Source organism: Budorcas taxicolor, chromosome 1 (genome assembly GCF_023091745.1).
Source record: "Budorcas taxicolor isolate Tak-1 chromosome 1, Takin1.1, whole genome shotgun sequence".
Lineage (NCBI taxonomy): Eukaryota > Metazoa > Chordata > Mammalia > Artiodactyla > Bovidae > Budorcas > Budorcas taxicolor.
This window is the reverse complement of record NC_068910.1, coordinates 54210996-54232825: the sequence shown is the minus strand read 5'-3', so window position 1 is coordinate 54232825 and position 21830 is coordinate 54210996. Positions and strand designations below refer to the sequence as shown.

The 21830-nt window shown below is 43.8% G+C and overlaps 1 protein-coding gene and 1 non-coding gene across 2 annotated transcripts in view; both read right to left on the bottom strand.

Moving 5' to 3' along the window:
- Positions 1-21830, bottom strand: part of OSBPL10 (oxysterol binding protein like 10) — a 322138-nt gene that overhangs the window by 172278 nt on the left and 128030 nt on the right. The window contains exon 4 of the mRNA XM_052637028.1: positions 1302-1493. Within this exon, the coding sequence (XP_052492988.1) occupies positions 1302-1493 (192 nt within the window). The remainder of the gene's footprint in view (positions 1-1301; positions 1494-21830) is intronic.
- Positions 5334-5405, bottom strand: TRNAG-UCC (transfer RNA glycine (anticodon UCC)). The gene has a single exon. It is a non-coding gene; the product is annotated as a tRNA-Gly (tRNA).

Here is a 21830-nt window from a genome sequence, read left to right as displayed (position 1 = left end):
CAGGGTGACTGTTTCAAAGGGTGCATCTGACTCTGTACCTTCTCCTTGTTAGGCAATAAAAAGTAAATGCATGTGTAAATCTATCCAAAAATGTCTTTCATATGCACCTACAAACTTGAGTCAGAAGATTTCAGATTTTCTGTTCTGGGCCAGAATTAGAACAAGATAGCCAGCTGACATAGCACTCCTTGGCTTACGACACTTAAGAAATAAAGCGAGAGACATGCTAATTCAGACAGCAGCCAGACGTGTTCTGGGAGCCCCATTCTCCTGCTTGACACAGTGAGGACTCGGCTGCTTCTCAAAAAGGACCAGCTGATCTCCACATGAGATAGCTGCAGGGCAAAAAGCCTCAGTATTCAACACAAGTTAGACAGGCGAGACCACAGGGCTTCCCTGCTGGTCCAGTAGCTAAGACTCTGTGCTCCCAATGCAGGGGCCCAGGGTTCAATCCCTAGTCAGAGAACTAGACACTGCATGCCGAAACTAAAGAAGATCCCACACTCCACAACTGGGATCCGGAGCAGCCAAATAAATAAATGAAAAATTTAAAAAGAAAAAGAAAACCAAGACCATGATCATTTACTCTATACAGTCGGTTCTCGGTAATAGTTGCAGAGGATGGTATGACCACTAAAGATCCTGGGAGCCCCAAACTGATGACTTCCCAGCCAATCAAAAGTAAAACAAAACATAACCCCCAAGAGACTCTCAGCAGAAGGGTTCTCATGCACATTATCACATGGGATCCCTTGAGAGGCTGGGAAGGCCTGTGCCATTTCCATTTCGCAGATGCAGGAATGTGGGTTCCAAGCTTCAAGGCAACAAAGTCTTCTGCCTCCAAGGACAGAATTCTTTTCACTGGCTTGAAGTGTGCGAGAGGATAAGCACCTCATAAAGTGAAGGAGAAAGAGGGAGATCAGCTTTAGATCCAATGCTTTCTGAATTTCAAACTGCCCTCAATTATTTCCTGATGATCCACTTTACGTTCTTTCTCTTTGCTACGAGCCTGGAGACTTCCCTGGACAGCCCTTCCACCTCCCTCAAGTTTCTATGGGCTTGAGTCCCCTGCTTTCTGAGCTTGGGTAGCAGAGGTCTCCTGACAACTCACTTAACCCATGAAACAGAAGTAATTATTTTTTTAAAATCCAGGAGGAATCATGATGGCTGTGTCTGGGAGGTTTGCTTCTGGTCCTCTCTCCCCATCCATCAAGACGGTACTAAAGAAAAGGGGCTGGGGAGCGACATCGCAGCCCTCAGCTTCCACAGACAACTCCACCTAAGGGGAGAACGAGGCCTACCTCTCTGACTTCGTGAAGCTGGCCGGAATACTGACTCTTGGCTCTTCGGGCGGCGGCAGGCGACTTGTGATGCGTGATCGTGACGACGCCAGGGGCCCCCGTGCTGAGGTGTCTCTGGCTACAGGGAGACGCAGAATTGGATGTTCCATGGGGGAGCAAAGTGAGACTTCGGCTTCGGGAGCTTGGAGTCGTCTAAAAAAAGCAACAGGTGTCAAAACTAAACAACCGGCCTGCAGAACACAGCCTGGCATTGCCTTCCATTTTTGCTGGACCTCTCGGGATTTCCCCTTCATCTTTCAGGGAGATGAGGGCCTGGGGAGTGCATGCTTTCATCTTACACTCACTCAGGCCGGAGAGACCATCCCCATTAACTATGCTTCTGGTCTCACTTCCGGCAGGGTCTCCTGCCCCAAACTATGGCTATGGAGAGCTACTCCAAGGCCTTCAAACACCACAGGCTCTCAGGGGTCTTTAGGAAGTGTTCCTCTTCCTAAAAGGCCCCCCTCCTGTGGTAAAGCCAGCTGAGTGGTCAGTGTTGTGTGAAGCATTCCCTGTCTGTCTCAGCCTCTCTACCCTCCTATTCCACTACACCGAGGCTATGTTTATTATCCAGCTAAACCATATGAGATTCTTTCAAACTTGTCTTTATATCCCCATGACCTGACATATCATGACTGTTTAATTTACTAAGCACTTAATACATGTTTGCTGCATGAGTACTAAGAATGAATTAAGTTATCCACCCACTAATCCCCGTTTGTCTGTGCACTGCTGGAATTTCATCCTACTGTGGCATATCATACAAATAGTAACTGGGTATAAGGACAGCCTCTCAACCTCGTGGCTATAAATTTTGCAATAACGTGTTGGGATAACTGGGCAGCCAACTGAAAACCAGATTTCTCTCTCAGATCACAGACCCCAAACAGATCAAAGACTAAGAAAAAAGGAAGAAAGAATACTATAAGGTCATAACAGAAAAACTCAATAAATTTAATGACCTAAAAATTGAAAACTTATACACGGGGAAAAGTGAAAGTCACTCAGTTGTGTCTGATCTTTGTGAACCCCATGGACTATACAGTCCAAGGAATTGTCCAGGCCAGAGTACTGGAGTGGGTAGCCTTTCCCTTCTCCAGGGGATCTTCCCAACCCAGGGATTGAACCTGGGTCTCCCACATTGCAGGCAGATTCTTTACCAGCTGAGCCACCAGGCAAGTTCAAGAATATTGGAGTACATAGCCTATCCCTTTTCCAGCAGATCTTCCCAACCCAGGAATTGAACCGGGGTCTCCTGCATTGCAGGTGGATTCTTTACCAGCTGAGCTACCAGGGAAGCCCTCTGCACAGGAAACAAATTTCAAAAACCCATTCCTGCCACCAACAAAGTCAGCCGATAAACCAGAAAAAATATTTTCAACTAGCCTCACAGACAAAAGGTTCATCATTCTAATTTGTAAGTAGGAGTAGAATTTCTAGGAATTGATGAGACTGAGCACAGCATTCTAATTGGGCAAGATATGAACAGATAGTTCACCAAAAAAAACATAAATGGCCCTTAAGCCATATGAAAATGTGTTCAACTGTACTCATGATAAATGTAAATTCAAACCACATTTAGATATACCATCTTTCACCATCGGACTGTAAAAACCCATAAGTATCAGTACGCAGTCTGCCGACAGACCGCGGAGACACAATGCTGCGGGAGTGTGAAGCGGCAGACACCGGAGGAGGGCAACCTGACAGGCCCTGTCCCAGCTACAAGTGCACTTCCCCGTGACCCAGCAGCGTCCTGATGGGGAACGTCTCCTCCACACACCTGCACCCAGGCAGAATGGCCCCAAAGTCGCATGTTTAATGAAAAGGATCGGAAACCACCTAAATGTCCCTCCATATGCGATAGGTTAACAAGACACAGCGCATCTCCATGATGGAACATTACCAGGACGCTATGAGGATTAGAAAAAAGGCCTCCGTGAACTGGTTTGGGAAAAGAACCCTCTAAGCTACGTAGTTAAGTTAAAAAAGGCAAGGTGCCTAACTGTGCTATAGTATGCAAAGTTCTGTGTTAAAATGTGGAAAATGAGTATTTTTATCATTGTTTAAAACACAAAAATCATCTAGAAGAATACACGCTGAACTCCAAGTGGCTGCTTATGCCACGGAGGAGATGTGAATAACAGAGAGGGAGAGAGATTCTTTCATTTTGAGCCACGTGACTGGATTATACTGAATGGATTTTCTAAATTCTACATTAAAAAATCTGTATTCTAGATGTTTCTGTAATTTCAGCTAGAGGAAAAAAGACAGCTTGAGAAAAACTGGCAGATTTGTGCCATTTTTTCTATTTCAATTATCAAATATTTACTGAATACCTACTGTGCGCCAAGGAAAATATCTGAAATGTGATGTGGAGCAGAAACATAAGATGTACGAGGCCGTTTTTCACCACAGATGCTTACACTGTTACAGGGGATAGAGGAGCAAAGACCCAGAGACAGCAAGACAGACAGACACACACACACAGAAAGGAAGTGCATGACAAGATGCTAATTTGGCGATACAACCAGAAAATGCCAAAGTGAGAAAAAGCATGATCAAGGTGAACTGACTTCATTTCAGGAGGCTGTACTGAGGGCAAAGCACCTGAAGCCTGAGTAGAACTGGCAGAGACAGAGACACGTGCGGTGTACAAAGCAATCCAGACAGGAAGCTCAAAGTCTGCAGCCTTGGCTAACAGTCCCAAGTCTAAAGAAAGAAAGACACATGTACAACAACAGTCACTGCGCCACTATTTACAGTGGCTAGAGCATGACAGCAACCTAGACGTCCATCAAGACATGACTGGACAGAGAAGATGTGGTACGTACATAGACAACGGAATATTACTCAGCCACAAAAAGGGACAAACTTGAATCATTTGCAGAGACGTGGATGGACCCAGAGTTTGTCATACAGAATATGAAGTAAGTGAGAAACAGAAAAACAAACACATGCTGCTGCTGCTGCTAAGTCGCGTCAGTCGTGTCCGACTCTGTGCAACCCCAGAGACAGCAGCCCACCAGGCTCCCCCGTCCCTGGGATTCTCCAGGCAAAAACACTGGAGAGGGTTGCCATTTCCTTCTCCAATGCATGAAAGTGAAAAGGGAAAATGAAGTCGCTTAGTCCTGTCTGACTCCTAGCAAACCCATGGACTGGAGCCTATCAGGCTCCTCCGTCCATGGGATTTTCCAGGCAAGAGTACTGGAGTGGGGTGCCATTGCCTTCTCCAATATTAGCACATATATGTATCTAGAAAAACGGTACAAATGAACCTATTTGCAGGGCAGGAATAGAAACACAGGTGTAGAGAACAGACTGGTAGACTGTGGGATGGACTGGAATTGACATACACACACACCATGTGTAAAACAGGCTGCTAGTGGGAGGCTGCTGTACAGCAAGGGAGCTCAGCTCAGCGCTCTGTGATGACCTGGAGGGGCATGGGGTGGGAGGGATGCTCAAGAAGGAAGGGACATATGTACACATACAGCTGATTCACTTCACTGTCCACCAGAAACTGACACTGTAAGGCAGCTATACCTACCCCTCCCCAAAAGTTGATGATTCATAATTTTACACATCTCCAAGAGGTTGGGGAGCTGCATAGGGGCCAGGGTAGAAATCAGAATTCTGTGTTAGCATGCAGTACCACAGTAGCTCATGCAGTTCTCTGGATTTGAACGTGGATAGAATTAATAAGACAGATAAACTTGGGAAGCAGTGTACTGCTTTCCAGTTACCTCATAAATAGGTAACTGGAGAAATCTGTGGTCTGAGAATTACATATACTTTGATTAAACTGAAATTCAATAGTCATCTACTTTCAACTTCAAACTTTTCCCTTGGAGTGAAGAAGAAAGCAGCTATGTCTTCAACACTTTTTTGTTTGTATGTAATATATGTATGTGTGTGTGTGTGTGTGTGTGTGTGTGTGTGTGTGTGTGATCCCACAAACTGTGTGGTCCTGCACAGCATGTGGGATTTTAGTTCCCTGACCAGGGATCGAACCTGTGCCCCTGCAATGGAAGCACAGAGTTCTAACCACTGGACCACCAGGGAACGCCCTCTTCAATCCTTCAACGACAGCAAATTTGCCTAATCCACTGAAATACATTTCGATTGTTTGGGAGCCTTATTCCAACCCAAGAAAAGGCAGATTGTTTTACTGGGCTTTGAAGCCAGACAGCCAGGTTTCACCCCCACTTCCAATCCCAGCACTACCAGCTTTGAGCTGTATGACCTCAGGTGAGTTATTCCAGCTTTCTTATTAAGCAACAATTTCCTAATCTTTAAGAAAGGAATCATAATATTGACCCTTAAGAGCCATCATGAAGGTTAAATTAGCTCAGGCACAAAAAACGCTTAGCACAGGGGTTGCCGTGCAGGAGTTGTGTGGCCACAGTTCGTTTCTTTCCTTACAGCCCTTAAGACTTGATCGATGGTGGCACTGTCGATTTTTAAAATGTTAAGAAGTTGCTTAGCACAAAATTGTAAGCAGCCATTGACCTGCTCCTTATTTTCTTTAGGATCAAAGTCGTGATGAAGTCCAAGATGTAATTAAATACTTACTGGAGAATCTATACGGTCAGCAAGACTGTAAGGAGAAGCATACTTTTCGATTCTGAGTAGAATGAGAATCCATCAGAAATCAGAAAGGAAGGCCTCTCTCTGCCTGAAGGACTGTCCCGTAGACAGCAATAAACCAGGAAAGTCACCCGGGAGCCAAAGAATTCTGCTGTGGATGGCTAACCCTACGCTTATTATCTAATGATGGCTAATCCTATGTTTATTATCTAATGGCTGCCATCTGAATTCACAAGCAGTAAATTTGAGTCAAAAAACCTTTTTCCGTTCACTGTGCGTTTCTCACAGTTTAACTCATACCCATGCCTCCTCCTGAGAGCAAAAATAAAAAAATGTTACTCAGTCGTGTCCGACTCTTTGCGACCCCATGGACTGCAGCCCACCAGGCTTCTCTGTCCATGAGATTTTCCAGGCAAGGATACTGGAGTGGGTTGCCATTTCCTTCAAACAGGAGCCAAAAAAGAAGTCTCTTGGTAAATCCCATAGGGCATCCGGAACTAGGAGGAAAAGGCAGAAAAAGAAGCAACAACTGCCACCACTACAAAAAGCGGGCCCTTTATGAAAGGCCAGCCTACTGGAACTCGGCTCAATGTCATGCGGCAGCCTGGCTGGGAGGGGAGTTTGGGGGAGAATGGATACATATATATATATGGTTGAGCCCCTTTTTGTCCACCTGAAACTATCACACAATTTGGCAAAACTCTAATATTAAATTAAAAGGATTTCTTTTTAAGTGGCCTCTTGAAAATGTTCAGGTTGTGTTTGAAAATTACTTAGGGAATTCCCTGGCCACCCAGTGGTTAGGACTCCATGCTTTCACTGTTGAGGATGTGGGCTGGATCCCTAGCTGGGGAGCTAAGATCCTGTAAACTGCGTGGCACGGCCAAATTTCTTTTAAAAAGAATCACATTTAGGTATCATACACACCCCTCCCTGCTACTAATTTAAAATAAAATATTTTCAAAGCCTGAGGTACAGCATGTCAGGGTTTTGCTCTGTATACTGACTTCAGGGGGGCTGATGAGAAATGCTGAGTATAGCCATCTGCAGAAAATTCTGAGGCAAGAGTCACCACTTCTACCTGGGAATATGATTCACCCTAACCTAGGAAGAGTCACCCCATGTGTCCCCTCCCTTAGCCAGTTGCACCAGGTCAGTGGGGTGCCTGCCTGACAAATGAGGGTGAGGCCAAAGAGGGGAACAGGTAGCGGAGAAGGTGCGTTCAGACCGTGAACACAGAGATGTTCAGACCGTGTCCAAGACTGCACACGCACTCGGGTTTCGTGACATCTACCAGCCTCCTGGTTTTCCCAGCTTTCTTCCTTGGATCCCTGGGCTCCCGAGCATTGGAGGAAGGTACGCACAGACATTCTCTTTGTATTTACTGGCCCACACGGGCGTGAAGGAAAGACGAGACTGGACACGGAGAATCAACCCTAGAAAGAGTGCTTCCAGCCAGGGAAACCAGCAACAAGCCAGGCAGGGAGTCTAGTCTGGGGAGCTCCTAAGAGAATCGGGGACCGCCTGAGGCTTCCCGCCATTGCTGCACCATCCACAAGAGCAGCAGGGAAACTGAGTCCCACAGCACAGCGGGCAGGGTGGGGGGCGGTCAAGACCGCATTTTCTCAAGGCAGTGGCCTGGGTTCAAATCTGTGCTCTGCCACTCATGAGTTGGGAGGCACAGTCAACTCACGTAGCATTTTACTTTCTAAAATTATATCACCTACCTCATAGCGCTGTTGGAGAATAACATGGAAAGAAATAGGTGAAGCACGTCATGGAGAAAGCATGCAATACACGTCACCATTACCATTCGTAAAATAATAAAAATGAGGCATTGTGAAAATGAAAGATTAAGTGGTCCCAGAGTCAAATTAAGGATTTAAAGGTTGTTTTTATAGGAGTACTTTGAGCAGACATTGCCTTACCTTAACTTTCTTAACTTAAAAAACAAAAAGGGTAAATTAAGAATAATCATCCTAATTACTGAAAAACAGTTTGCTTCAGAGAAAAAAGTACAAAGCACATCTACTATGATTGCACGTTTGTGAAAATCCATCTGTTGTTGAACACAAAGTGCCTGTAGACGGCTCCAGTGCGGCATGGGTACTGAAAGCAGAGAATTAGTATAAATAAGTAATGGGCCATTTCCCGTTAGGATTTTGGAATAAACAAAGCCCCAAATTGAAAAGATCATCAGCTGGTCCTAAAAATGCCGTCAAACGTGTATCAAAAATTTAAAACTAGGCTTGCCAGAGATGAAATTAAAAAGCTAAAAAGGAGTAAGGGAGGTGGTTATCTCAAATATACGTCCGTGGCAACTGCTTCTGTAGAAGGTTTTTCTGATGGGAAAAACTTCAAAGAGAAAATTATAACAGCCTGCAAATGCCATTTAATTTTGGTGCACATCTTCCTCACGTCCCTGAATTCTTCCACAGCAAAGGGAAAAAAGAGACACTAGATTTCAGTCAAATAGCCCCAGGAAGGCAGAGAAATCAAACTGGCCTGGTTACAATTTTGAAAAATAAATTCAACCAACTCGAATAATTTCATCATTCTTTCCCTCTTCCTCTTAAAAAAAAATTATATGCCATTTCTAAATATGTGTGTTAGTTGCTCAGTCGTGTCTGACTTTGTGACCCCATGGACTGGTTCCTCTGTCCATGGAATTATCCAGGCAAGAATACTAGAGTGGGTTGCCAGTTCCTTCTCCAGGGGATCTTCCTGATCCAGGGATTGAACCTGGGTCTCCTGCATTGCAGGCAGATTCTTCACTGTCTAAGCCACTAGGGCAGGAGTTTGGAAAAGTAGAGAGAGCTGAGTATAATTTTGAATAGTTAATCTTGGGAATGAACTTGGAAAATGGCCCAGTTTAAAACATTTTATTTCTACTCTAAGTTTTAAGCTGAAGTGACAGAATATTAAAAACAAAAACAAAAATAAAAAGGGCAAATGAAACCGTCTCTAAGAAGCTATTAAGCCAAATATTTAGTAGAATGGATTCATTTTAAAAATATTCCACATTTATTCAGATGCTGCCTGCCAGGAAATCAAAATTCTGAATAATTTTAAGGCCCTGAATGTAATATTTTAAAAACTTTAGGCTTTTTCTCTTTTGGTTGACGTTGAGGTATGTGTACTTTTGGAAGAAAGGAAATAAGCCATAGTTTTAATGCTTAGTTTTCACATATTTGGGCTGCAAGCTTTGGAAATTTCTTCCACTGTCCTCTGCGAATCCTTCACACATCTTAAAGACGTTCCACTAAGATTTAAAATACACACATAAAAATGCGTGCAAACATGTGTGCAAAGGAAAAGTCATGGTTTTCCCCTGAGAGGCGAGCGCTCTCCTGTTTCTAAACATATCACCCTGATTATACATGCAAATGCTAGATCTCTGAAAAATCGGGACACGCAAGTGCAGTATTTCTAGTTCTTGCAGATAAAAGGAAAGAAAACTTGACATTTCCAGCTTGCTTTCTCTCTCAACATTTTCAGCCCCCAAATAAATTCTGCTGACTCTTCTCTTAAAGTTAACCTAACTGTTCCAGAATCCCTAACCCATACTCTTGGCCCAAACCTCCGTCTAGATCAAGTTGAGGGTCCCAAATGGGCTGAAAGCACTGGTCTCATGCACTTGGCACCCTTATCACACAAAATCCTTTTTTCCCCACTTCCTCACCTTCTGCCATTTTCCAGATCCACCTAGAAAATGATTATATGCAACCTTATTTTTTTAATATTTATTTATTTGGCTGCACTAGGTTTTAGTTGCAGCACAGGCTTAGTTGCCCCACAGCATGTGGAAGCTTAGTTCCAGAACCAGGGAACAAACTCACATCCCCTGGGTTGGAAGGCAAACTCTCAACCAGTGGCTGCTGCTGCAAAGTCGCTTCAGTCGTGTCCAACTCTGTGCAACCCCATAGATGGCAGCCTGCCAGGCTCCCCCGTCCCTGGGATTCTCCAGGCAAGAACACTGGAGTGGGTGCCATTTCCTTCTCCAATGCATCAAAGTGAAAAGGTAAAGTGACGTCACTCAGTCGTGTCCAACTCTTTGTGACCCTATGGACTGTAGCCCACCAGCCTCCTCCGTCCATGGGATTTTCCAGGCAAGAGTACTGGAGTGGGGTGCCATTGCCGTCTCCGCTTAACCAGCGGACCGCCAGGGAAGTCCCTATGCACAATTTTAAAACCGTCCATACATCTACCCTCTCAGCTCTTGCTTCTTTCATCCATATCCCGGGCTTGGGACCTTGCGATTCCAGGTCCCAAAACTCCTGTTCCATGCTTTGTTCTAAGAGCATGAGGATTCCCTCCTACCGTCCAAGTCCCATTCTCTCCATTCTTCCTCCTGTGAAATCACAGAATTTCAGAGCTGGAAGAAACTGCTAGTCTACTCCTCCCACTTTATAGGCCTAAAAACTGCAGCCTCAACAAGGCAGAAAGAAGCATACCAGAGGCGGACCCAGACTGCAAGCCTCGTTCAAGATTTAGCCAAAAAGCCTGACACTCAGCCCATCCAGCTGGTCCTTCTCAATTAAATAAGGACTTAATCATTAAAGCAGAGTCTGGCAGAGGGGTGGGACAGATCAAGAGACTGGGATTGACGTATACACACGACTACATATGAAACAGATATAATTAATAAGGACCCGAATATTCACTGGAAGGACTGATGCTGAAGCTCCAATACTTTGGCCACTTGATGCGAAGAACCATCTCATTGGAAAAGACCCTGATGCTGGGAAAGATTGAAGGCAAGAGTAGAAGAGGGCAGCAGAGGATGAGATGCTTGGATGGCATCACTGACTCAACAGACAAAGAGTCTGAGCAAACTCTGAGAGACAGAGAAGGACAGGGAAGCCTGGCGTGCTGCAGTTGACGGGGTGGCAAAGAGTTGGACACGACTGAGCAACTGGACAACGACAATAAGGACCCACTGTATAGCACAGGGAACTCAACTCAGTACTCTATAAAACTGCCTATATGGGAAAAGAATCTGAAAAAGAGAGGCTGCATCTACAACGGACATTTCACTGTGCAACAGAAACTAATCAGTCCAGTCCGGTCGCTCAGTCGTGTCCGACTCCTTGCGACCCCATGAAACCAATCAACTGTGCTTCAATAAAAATTTAAACTAAAAAAACAGTGTCTGACACAAGGTTGACATTAAAATATTTGATAGAAAGGATGAAAGCTGATATCCATTATCCATTTTCACCTTGCCTCTTGCACATTGACCTGTTATAAAAATACATACGCAACACTCCTTTGAAAGCAAAATAACGGTGTACTATATTCTCTTAGAACTGCAGATCCTCCGAGAAAATCATCTTATTTAATATATGTTTGTAAATAACATGAAACAAAGACTTTCTAAGGCTTTTAAGGCTTCATTAAGTCTTTAACAAAGACCTTCTTTTTAACAGGAAAAGAACTCTGAAAACAAGAACCAGAAGTTTCTTTAACTTAATTATGTTAGAGCCACCACATAAAACCCAGAGTAAACACCACACTTAATATAAAAATTTTAGTTTCATTGCTTTTAGTCTTACAAACAAGATAACGATTCCAATATCATCACTGTTTGACAGTACTAGAGGCATGAGCCAAAAAATAGGAACAAAAAAAAGGTAGAAGAGCAAGAAGGAACAGAAACAGTCACTGACTGTACATGTGACCATTTTACAGAAAACAAAAAGAAAATTAGTGAGTCCAAAGTTGCCAGATACACGATAAACTTAGAATAAGTCAACGGCGTTCCTCTGTATCGATAATAACTAACCAGAAAATACAGTAGAAAATAAGATATTCATAATAACAATAAAAACTCTGATGTACAGGTATTAATCCAATAAGGGATACATGAAACTTTCATTCAGAAGTTCTTTTAATTTTGTGAAAAATAATCCATGAAGGATTAAGAAAATGAAGACACACAGGCCAGGTAAATGAATGGAGCAACACCTTTATAGTGTTTATAGTTGACTTTTATAGATGTCAGATCTCCCAAATAATTATATCGTTTTTCTAATAAAAATTCCAGTGGGATTTCTTGAGCAACTCAACACATTTAGTATAATACATGAATAGAAGAATAAAGGTTTGTGAAGGGTCAAGTAAATTTTTCTCAGAAAAAGAGGGAATCACCCTCCCAACAGATGCAAACACTAAAAATAGCAAAAACCACAGTGATTATATGTGGTATTCATGCAGGAACTAGCAACTGCAGTAAAAACTGGAAAAGAGGGTGTGAGATATGTTTACGTATACATGAGAATCTGGTATATTACAGATACAGCATCATAAACCAGTGATGGTGGTGGTTTAGTTGCTAAGTTGAGTCCAACTCTTTTGCGACCCCATAGACTGAAGCCCGCCAGGCTCCTCTGTCCATGGGATTCTCCAGGCAAGAATACTGCAGTCGGTTGCCATTTCCTTCTCCAGAGGATTTTTCTGACCCAGGGATCGAACCTGGGTCTCTTGCATTGGTAGACGGGTTCTTTACCACCGGGCCACCAGGGAATCCCAAACCATAAATCAGTAGGACAGAAAAAATGTTACTGGGGAAAGCAAAAATATGGCTTGTTTTCTGCCTTACAGGGTATATACAGAGGCAAAAATCTAAATGTAAAAAGCAGAAACACAAGCTAACAAAAGACAAGGTAGGAGCTCAACTCTGTAATTTGTAGATAAGCATTTCTGAATCAAGACCAAAAGCTCAGATCACAAGCAGAACAATTTGATGGACTTGACTACACTGTGAATAAATTTTGATTCCACGAGGAAACTGGAAAAATCGCAAGTGTGCAGAGACTGGGAGAGGACAGACTAACATTAGAATATAAAAGGTGCTCCCAGAAAAAGAAGTCAGAAAATACTGTAAAATATGTGCAGAGGATAAGAACAGGCATTATATAGGAGACGCCTGAGTGGCTAACAATGTATCGAGATAATCAGAGAAATACACATTAAAATTACCAGGAGATTCTACATCCACCAGATTTGCCCAAAGAGCCAAACATTCCCAAATAATGGAAAAGAAAGGAAGAAACTGGACCCCTGCAGTGTTAGCGGGAGGAGAGACTGCTACAGCCGTTCTGGTAGCAAGACAGCAGAATTTTGTGAAAAGAGAGATGTGTGTTCCTTACGATCCTCAAACGTTCTGGGCAGGCACCCAACAAACACGCTCCCAATCATATACATACAGTGATACATACAAAGGCATTAACAGGTAATGAGGGTGGGGAGTCTGAGCCAATGTAGGTGTACAGCAATAAGAATCTGTAAATAACAGACCTCACACAGTAATATACAGGCCACAGTTAGAAGGCATGACTTTGATGTGCACAGAGCAACATTTGTAAAATCTGAAATGTACTTTTGAGTTCGAAAACTTTAAGACGACGACAGTAAGGATGATACCACTTATGTCAAGTTCAAAACACAGATACAAAGCAAACAAAGACCTGGGTATATCCTAGGAATCGGTACCGACAGGGGTGAGAGGAACGAGAGTGGGGGAAAAAAGAAAATAATTATAAGTTTCCTTAAAATAATTTTTACGAGACTTGTTTGGACTGATGAGCTTTCCATGATCCAGTAATGATGGTTATAACTTTATTTACAAGTATATTTATAATAGCTAACACTTACATGACACCCAGAAACAGTATGGACTTAACAGAAGCAGAAGGTATTAAGAAGAGGTGGCAAGAATACACAGAAGAACTATAAAAAAAAGATCTTCATGTCCCAGATAACCATGATGGTGTGATCCCTCACCTAGACCCAGACATCCTGGACAGTGAAGTCAAGTAGGCCTTAGGAAGCATTACTACAAACAAAGCTAATGGAGGTGATGAAATTCCAGATGAGCTATTTTAAATCCTAAAAGATGATGCTATGAAAGTGTACCCTATATGCCAGCAAATTTGGAAAACTCAGAAGTGGCCACAGACTGGAAAAGATCAGTTTTCAATTCTAATCCCAAAGAAGGGCAATGCCAAAGAATGCTCAAACTACCACACAACTGCACTCACTTCACATGCTAGCAAGGTAATGCTCAAAATCCTTCAAGCTAGGCTTCAACAGTATGTCAACGGAGAACTTCCAGATTTAGAAAAGGCAGAGGAACCAGAGATCAAATTGCCAACATCCGCTGAATCATCAAAAAAGCATGAGAATTCCAGAAAAACATCCATTTCTACTTTATTGACTATGCTAAACCCTTTAACTGTGTAGATCACAACAAACTGTGAAAAATTCTTAAAGAGATGGGAATACCAGACCACCTTACCTGTCTCCTGAGAAACCTGTATGCAGGTCAAGAAGCAACAGTTAGAAGTGGACATGGAACAGACTGGTTCAAACTTGGGAAAGGAGTATGTCAAGGTTGTATACGGCCACCCTGCTTATTTAACTTATACGAAGAGTACATCATGTGAAATGCCAGGCTGGAAGAATCACAAGGTGGCATTAAGATTGCCAGGAGAAATATCAATAATCCCAGATACGCAGATGACACCTCCCTTATGGTAGAAAGCGAAGAGGAACTAAAGAGCCTCTTGATGAAGGTGAAAGAGGAGAGTGAAAGAGCTGGCTTAAAACTCAATATTCAAAAAACGCAGATCATGGCATCCAGTCCCATCACTTCATGGCAAATAGATGGGGAAACAGTGGAAACAGTGAGAGACTTTATTTTCTTGAACTTCAAAATCACTGCAGATGGTGACTGCAGCCATGAAATTAAAAGACGCTTGCTCCTTGGAGGAAAAGTTATGACCAACCTAGACAGCATATTAAAAAGCAGAGAAATTACTTTGCCGACAAAGGTCTGTCTAGTCAAAGCTGCAGTTTTTCCAGTAGTCATCTACAGATGTGAGAGCTGGACAATAAAAAAGTCTGAACGTGGAAAAATTGATACCTTCGAACTGTGGTGTTGGAGAAGACTCTTGAAAGTCCCTTGGACTGCAAGGAGATCAAACCAGTAAATCCTAAAGGAAATCAGTCCTGAATATTCATTAGAAGGACTGATGCTGAAGCTCTAATACTTTGGCCACCTGATGCAAAGGAAAGATTGATGAAAAAGACCCTGATATTGGGAAAGATTGAAGGTGGGAGGAGAAGGGGACGGCAAAGGATGAGATAGTTGGATGCCATCACCGACTCAATGGACATGAGTTTGAGCAAGCTCTGGGAGTTGGTCACGGACAGGGAGGCATGGCGTGCGGCATGCAGTCCATGGGGTCACAAAGGGTCAGACACGACTGAGCAAATGAACAACATACGATACCCACTACATACCATAAACTGTTAAGTAATATACACCTTATATCACTTTATGACTTATAACAAAGGACTTAATAAATCTTCAAATAATGTAAATCGTTAAAGGCTTACAGTCCATCTTTATAACACCATGAGGCAGGTACTACGGTTTCCATTTCAGGAATGAGGCACAGAGAGACGCAGTTTTCCTCGGGTCACACAGCCCGTAAACAATGGAGCTGAGACTCAAGTTCACACGAGAGGCTTCTGCAGCCCACTGCACTTGCTAGAGTGATTCATCATTCTCTTCAACTGAGGTCTGAAAAAGTCACCACCCCTCTTTGTAACCATAACTAATAGCTTAGTTAGCATTTGGGGGGGGATTTCATTTTAATATCAAAGCCCTATACAGCGTGCCCATTCTCAAATACTTAAATACTCAAATATTTAAACAATGAGCTCCTTAAGGCCAAAACACACTGATTTAATCATTTTAAATCAATTACCCATAATAATGGAGGCAATGTGGTAAGTCTAGATATGTCAAGGATAAAACACAGCTCACATTCTTCATAGCACTTAGTGCGTTTTACCCAGAAGCAGTCTGTCCAGGCCCCAGTGTCCTCCCAAGACCGTGACCTCCCCCAGGCCCAGGACGGTGTCTCACCAGCCCCCGTGCACCCTGTGGAACCTGACGCAGGCCTCATCTCGTAAGAACTATGAATGCAGCAAATGAGAGCAATGAATCCCTCAAGCCCAATTTTAACCACGGATTACACCACTGCTCCCTGCCCAAAAACCTAATTTTAAAAATATCAACGACTCACTGAATATCTCCTCTCTTTTTCCAAGAGGCAGCAGACTCTGGAAAAGATACCACTCCTGCTTAACTATACACAAGACCTAAAATGTTCAAAACGTAACTGAGTACAGCAGCAACCAACACACATTATTGAGAGATTCAACAGGTATTTATTGAGCGCCTACTATGTGCCAGGCAGGCTTCCCTGGTGGCTAAGACAGTAAAGAATCTGCCTGCAATGCAAGAGACCAGGGTTTGATCCCTGGGTAAGGAAGATCCCCTAGAGAAAGGAATGGCGACCCAGTACTCTTGCCTGGGAGATCCCATGGACAGAGGGGCCTGGCAGGCTACAGTCCATGGGGTCGCAAAGAGTCGGACACGACTGAGCGACTGACACTTTCAGTTTACTATGCGCCAGGCACTGCTCTGAGCAACAAAGATACAACAATAAACTAAATAGATGAACAGCTCTGCCTTCATGGAAGCAGCCTTTCGGGGGAGACAAAGAGACGGACATAAAAGAAAGTGTTTTAGATATTACAGAATAACCTAAAACAGGAATAACAATCAAAGTAATACACAGTTGTTGTTTACTTGCTAAGTCACGTCTGACTCTCTGTGACCCTGTGGGCCGTCTCCTCCAGGCTCCTCAGTCCATGGGGTTCCCCAGGCAAGAATACTGGAGTGGGTTGCCATTCCCTTCTCCAGGGGATCTTCCCAACCCGGGGATCAAACTCACATCTGCTTGACTGAAAGGCAGATTCTTTACCACGGAGCCATCAGGGAAGCCCAGGCAGAGATAGGAGGGCTTTCCAGTTTTAGACACGTGGCCAGGGAAGGCCTAGAGAAAGGGCGACAGCTGATGTAAAGAGCTGAGTGAAGCAAAGGAGTGAGTCAGGACGACAACTGGGGGACAGCGTTCCAGGCAGAAATGCAACAGGTGACAGGTCCTGGGGCAGGAGTCTACCTGGCATGTTTTAGAAAGGAGGACAGCACGTCTGGGGTGAAGTGAGCAAAGCAGGAGCTGAGGCCAGAGAGGGGAACGACTGGAGAAATGCGCTCCTGTACTAGCCGCTGCAGACAATGCCAGGCAGGCCACGGCACCTGGCATCGCCTGGGGCTGATTCAGACATTCGCAGTGATGAGCCAAAAGGACACTGGGTTCCGTTAAGCTCTCTTCCTCGGGGCCACATTCAGGCATTAAATGGTTATTTGCATAGAATTTACATATGTCTATATAGCACAGATCACATCCATTGGATCATTTTCATAGTAAAATTGTATTACTACTGCCCTGCAGATGGGTACTCAGGGTACCAAGGTATATTCATGATTTATTCCCTTCCCTATTTCTTCTCACCTCTCAGTATCATCAACCCAGAAGGTGTTTTATACCAGGAATGAATCACAGAACAAAAGGAGACTGCATGCCAAGAGATTCTATAAATGATCACCCCATAGCATGTGGGGAAAGGAGCTCTGATTTCATGTTTCAGCTTCTGTCACTTCCAGCAGGTTGAGCCAGCAACGGAGATTTAAAAGTCCAGCGCAATTCTCAGACAGAACGTTTCAAGAAGCAAATGTGATTTTTTCCTACAGTCAATAACTAATCTCTGACAGACGCACTCCTATCTACTTAGAGATCATTACCTCCTCCCCGAATGCTCAGGGACAAAAGCGTGAAGCTCCAGAGGGCACTCTTACTTGGGTTTCAAAATGCTTCCTGTAGAAAAACATTCAATGACACCATTGTCAACATGCCTCAGCTGCATGCAGAATTCTACAGGATTTGTGAAAAAAAAATCCCACTGATTATGTATTTCAAGTTCAGTATTACCATTGAAGTTAATATGGAAATGCAAGATTTGCTAATAGCTCAGGGAAGTTGGGTAAACAGCACCTGACTAACCCCACAGCGGGGCTTCCCAGGCGGCGCTAGTGGCAAAGAAGCCCCCTGCCAATGCAGGAGACAGAAGAGAATGGGTTCAATCCCTGGGTCAGCAAGAGCCCCTGGAGGAGGGCATGGCAACCCACTCCAGTACTCTGCCTGGAGAATACTGGAGACAATCCCATGGACAGAGGAGACTAGTGGGCTATAGGCCACAGGGTTGTAAGGAGTCCGGACATGATTGAAGGGATTTAGCATGCATGCACGCAACCCACAGGAAGCTAGTTTTCCTGAAAATGCTATATCTGATCAGAAACTCTGAAGCTACTGATATCTGCCCCTTTCCTTCCCGATGGACTTATTATATGCATGTAACAGACACATGTCAATATCCTGCACCTAAGTAAAGTGTTTAGTTGCTTCAGTCATATCTGACTCTTTGCGACCCCATGGACCGTAGCCTGCCAGGCCCCTCAGCCCGTGGGATTTCCAAGGCTAGAATGCTAGAATGGGTTGCCATTTCCTTCTCCAGGAGATCTTTCCAAGCCCAGGATCTTCCAAACCCAGGGACAGGGATCAAACCTGTGTCTCCCACATTGCGGAAACACTCTTTACCACTGAGCCATCATCACTCCTCCCTTAGTTTCCGAAAAGCACTTCTTACCAAAGAGAAACAAACTGTAAGTTCACCAAGTGAAGTTGCTCAGTCGTGTCTTTGTGACCCCATGGACTGTAGCCTACCAGGCTCCTCAGTCCATGCAATTTTCAAGGCAAGAGTACTGGAGTGGCTGCCATTTCCTTCTCCAGGGGATCTTCTGGACCAAGGGATCGAACCCGGGTCTCCCACATTACAGGCAAACGCTTTACCATCTGAGCCATCAACGTGAGAGGAAGGTTCACAAGCTTATGCTAAAACTAAGCTAGGCTTATTATTATTATTAATTTTTATTGGAGTATAGTTGCTTTACAATACTGTGTTAGTTTCTGCTGTACAGCAATGTGAACCAGTTATGTGTTAACATATATCCCCTCTTTGGGGGGTTTCCTTCCCGTTTAGGTCACTACAGAGCACTGGGTAGGGTTCCCTGTATGCAGTAGGGTCTCATCAGTTAATATCTGTTTTACACATAGTATCAATAATGTATACATGTCAGTCCCATCTCCTAGATCATTCCACCCCTGCCCTTTCCCCCTTGGTACCCATATGTTTGATCTCTATGTCTGTGTCTCTATATCTGCTCTGCAAATAAGATTTAAAACACAAAGCAATTTAGACTTTGTGTCTAGAATTTTTAAGAAACCAGACACAAGACTTGACAAGTATACAGAGCCCAAAAGATTATTTTCCCCTGCAACTGATTTCTGTACCACAAAGGAAAAGAACCAGACTCACTCTCGGATCTCTCCATTTTTCTCAAAGAATCTGAGACAGGCTGTCATTAGAAGTATAAGTGGTTTAAGCACTTGGCCCCATCACTCCAATCACTGAAATCTGCAGGACCTGGTCCAGCAAATAAGTATCTGGCAAAGCTGGAGAGCCAGAAGGACCCCCAGTGGGCACCAGTAATTTCCATGCAGAGAGTCTGTGGATGGAGTCATTAGAGGCAACCCAGAGAAAGGTTTAGGCAAGATTATACGTGAGGATTTTTGCAATGCCCAATCTCAGCATATCAGGTAGCAGAGTCAGAAAAGCTCCAGTGGATGTTCTCAATGTTCTCAATTTAACCAAGTAATTGAATTTCTCACCCCTTTTCGTTCCTTCCATCCACCCTCCAGCCCAGCAGATGCTGACAGCTCACAGCTCACATTACCCACCCCTGGCCCAGTGATGTCTGCACGCTTCTACCCTCCAGGTGAGCTGGGAGGACGACAAAGAGCCAACTGGACGTAGTCCCCACTCTGTTGAGGTTGGTATATGTATTATTTTACCAGAATAATTTACATAGTAAACTTACAAAATATAAAGATGAAAAATAATTCAGACATATAATGAACTACTTATGAAATCTCAAAGTCCTTATGAAACTAAGCTGGATAACTTGAAAAATGTCAACAGAGCTAAGTTGCTAGAAACTGCTGTTGAATTAGATGTGCTCAGGGTAGCTGTAAAATATTAGAAACCACTTCGAATAATCTAGAAAGATTCTGTAATTAGTTTGCTCTGTCCTTTAAAGAAACCAAAACAGATTACATTATAGAGACGCTTTCTACAGAAGAGAAGAAGCAGGCTTCTGCCAATAAACACAAGTTTGGTGAAAGGGCCTTGGAACTACATCCGAAGATTGGGATTTTAAGTTAAAATGGAATACGTGTTTAAGGCCATGATTCCTAGCTTTAGCCACTTGTTCATCTGGGGCTTTTTGTATTTTAAATTGAAGGTTTCCTTTTTTTTCAATTGAAGTATTGCTGATTTACAATGTTAGGTTTTAGGTACACAGGAAAGTGATTCAGTTATACATATACTATATATGTGTGTATATATTCTTTTTCAAATTCTTTTCCTTGTAGATTATTATAAAATACTGAGTATAGTTCCCTGTGCTATACAGTAGGCACCTGTTGATTATTTTGTGTATATTAATGTGTACACGATAATACCAAACCCCTAATTTATCCCTCCCATCCTTTGCCCTTTGGTAATCGTATATTTGTTTTCTAAATCTGTGAGCCTATTTCTGTTTTGCAAAATAAGTTCGTTTGCACCACTTTTTTTAGATTCCACATACAAGCAATACCACGTGACGTCTTCTTCCTCTGTCTGGCTTATTTATTCAGTATGGCCATCTCTAGGTCCATCCACAATGCTGCAAATGGCGCTGCTTCGTTCCTCTTGACGGCTGAACAGTGTTCCAACGTATACGTGCACATCTTTATCCACTCCTCCATCGATGCACATTTAGGGTGCTTCCTTGTCTTGGCTATTGTAAACAGAGCTGCAATGAACACTGGGGTGCGTGTATCTTTTCAAACTATAGCTTTCTCCAGATGTAGGCCCAGGAGCGGGCTTAGTGGATCTGATGGTAACTATTTTTGGCCTTTTACAACCTCCATACTGTTCTCCATATTTAGCCAACTGCTCTTCATTCAGAGACAGCAGCCCCAAGCCATCAGCTGAGAGAACTTCTGGAGTGTCAGCCCTGGGGTTAAACCCTGCTCTCCAGTGAGTGAGCATGACACCACCAGCGTCAACACTGGCTCAGCCAAGAGCTCCCGCTCATCACAGGGGAGGTAGAATAGGCTCCAGCTGTCTGTACCTGGGCAGGTCGGCTACACGTTAATACTCAGGGGACAGGGAGGAGGGCAGCCTGACCCTCACGGAAAATGTGGATGCAAAGTTGTTGGGTGTTACAGACACACAGCAGGTCCTTCTAGGACTCAAACTGCTTCTGGGCTAATGTCTCCCTGTTACAACAGACTCGAGGGCACGTGAAGGGGAGAGTTCAACTCTGACCGCTCCCTGCGTGATGGTACACGAGAGATTTTCCTCCTCATTCCTCACTGTCTCCAGAGACCCCACTACCTGCTGAAGAGTTCAAAGCAGTCATTTTTAACAAGAGGGTTTTGTCTTGTATTAAAATCTAATTGGCTTCCTGCTGTTTTAACACTTAGTAACTTGAATAGATCAAGTGACTTAATCCCATCAAAATGAGTACCAGGAGAAAAAAGACATGAACGTACTGGGGCAAATTCATGACCTTCATGGAACCTGGCTGAGAAAATCCTCTGTGATCAGATACTAGCATTTCTTGGTATTCCTCAAGCTCTGAGAGACACAGCAGCAGGGGGCCGCAAGAGAGATGGGGGATGCAGAAATGGCATGTGCCAGACCCAAGTGTGTCCTGCCTTCCATCCTCCCAGCCCACGTTTCCATTCCAACAGTTTCTGAGGCATCCAGCAGTGCCCAGATGCTAGTACCAGCCTTGGCTGAGCTATTTAAAAC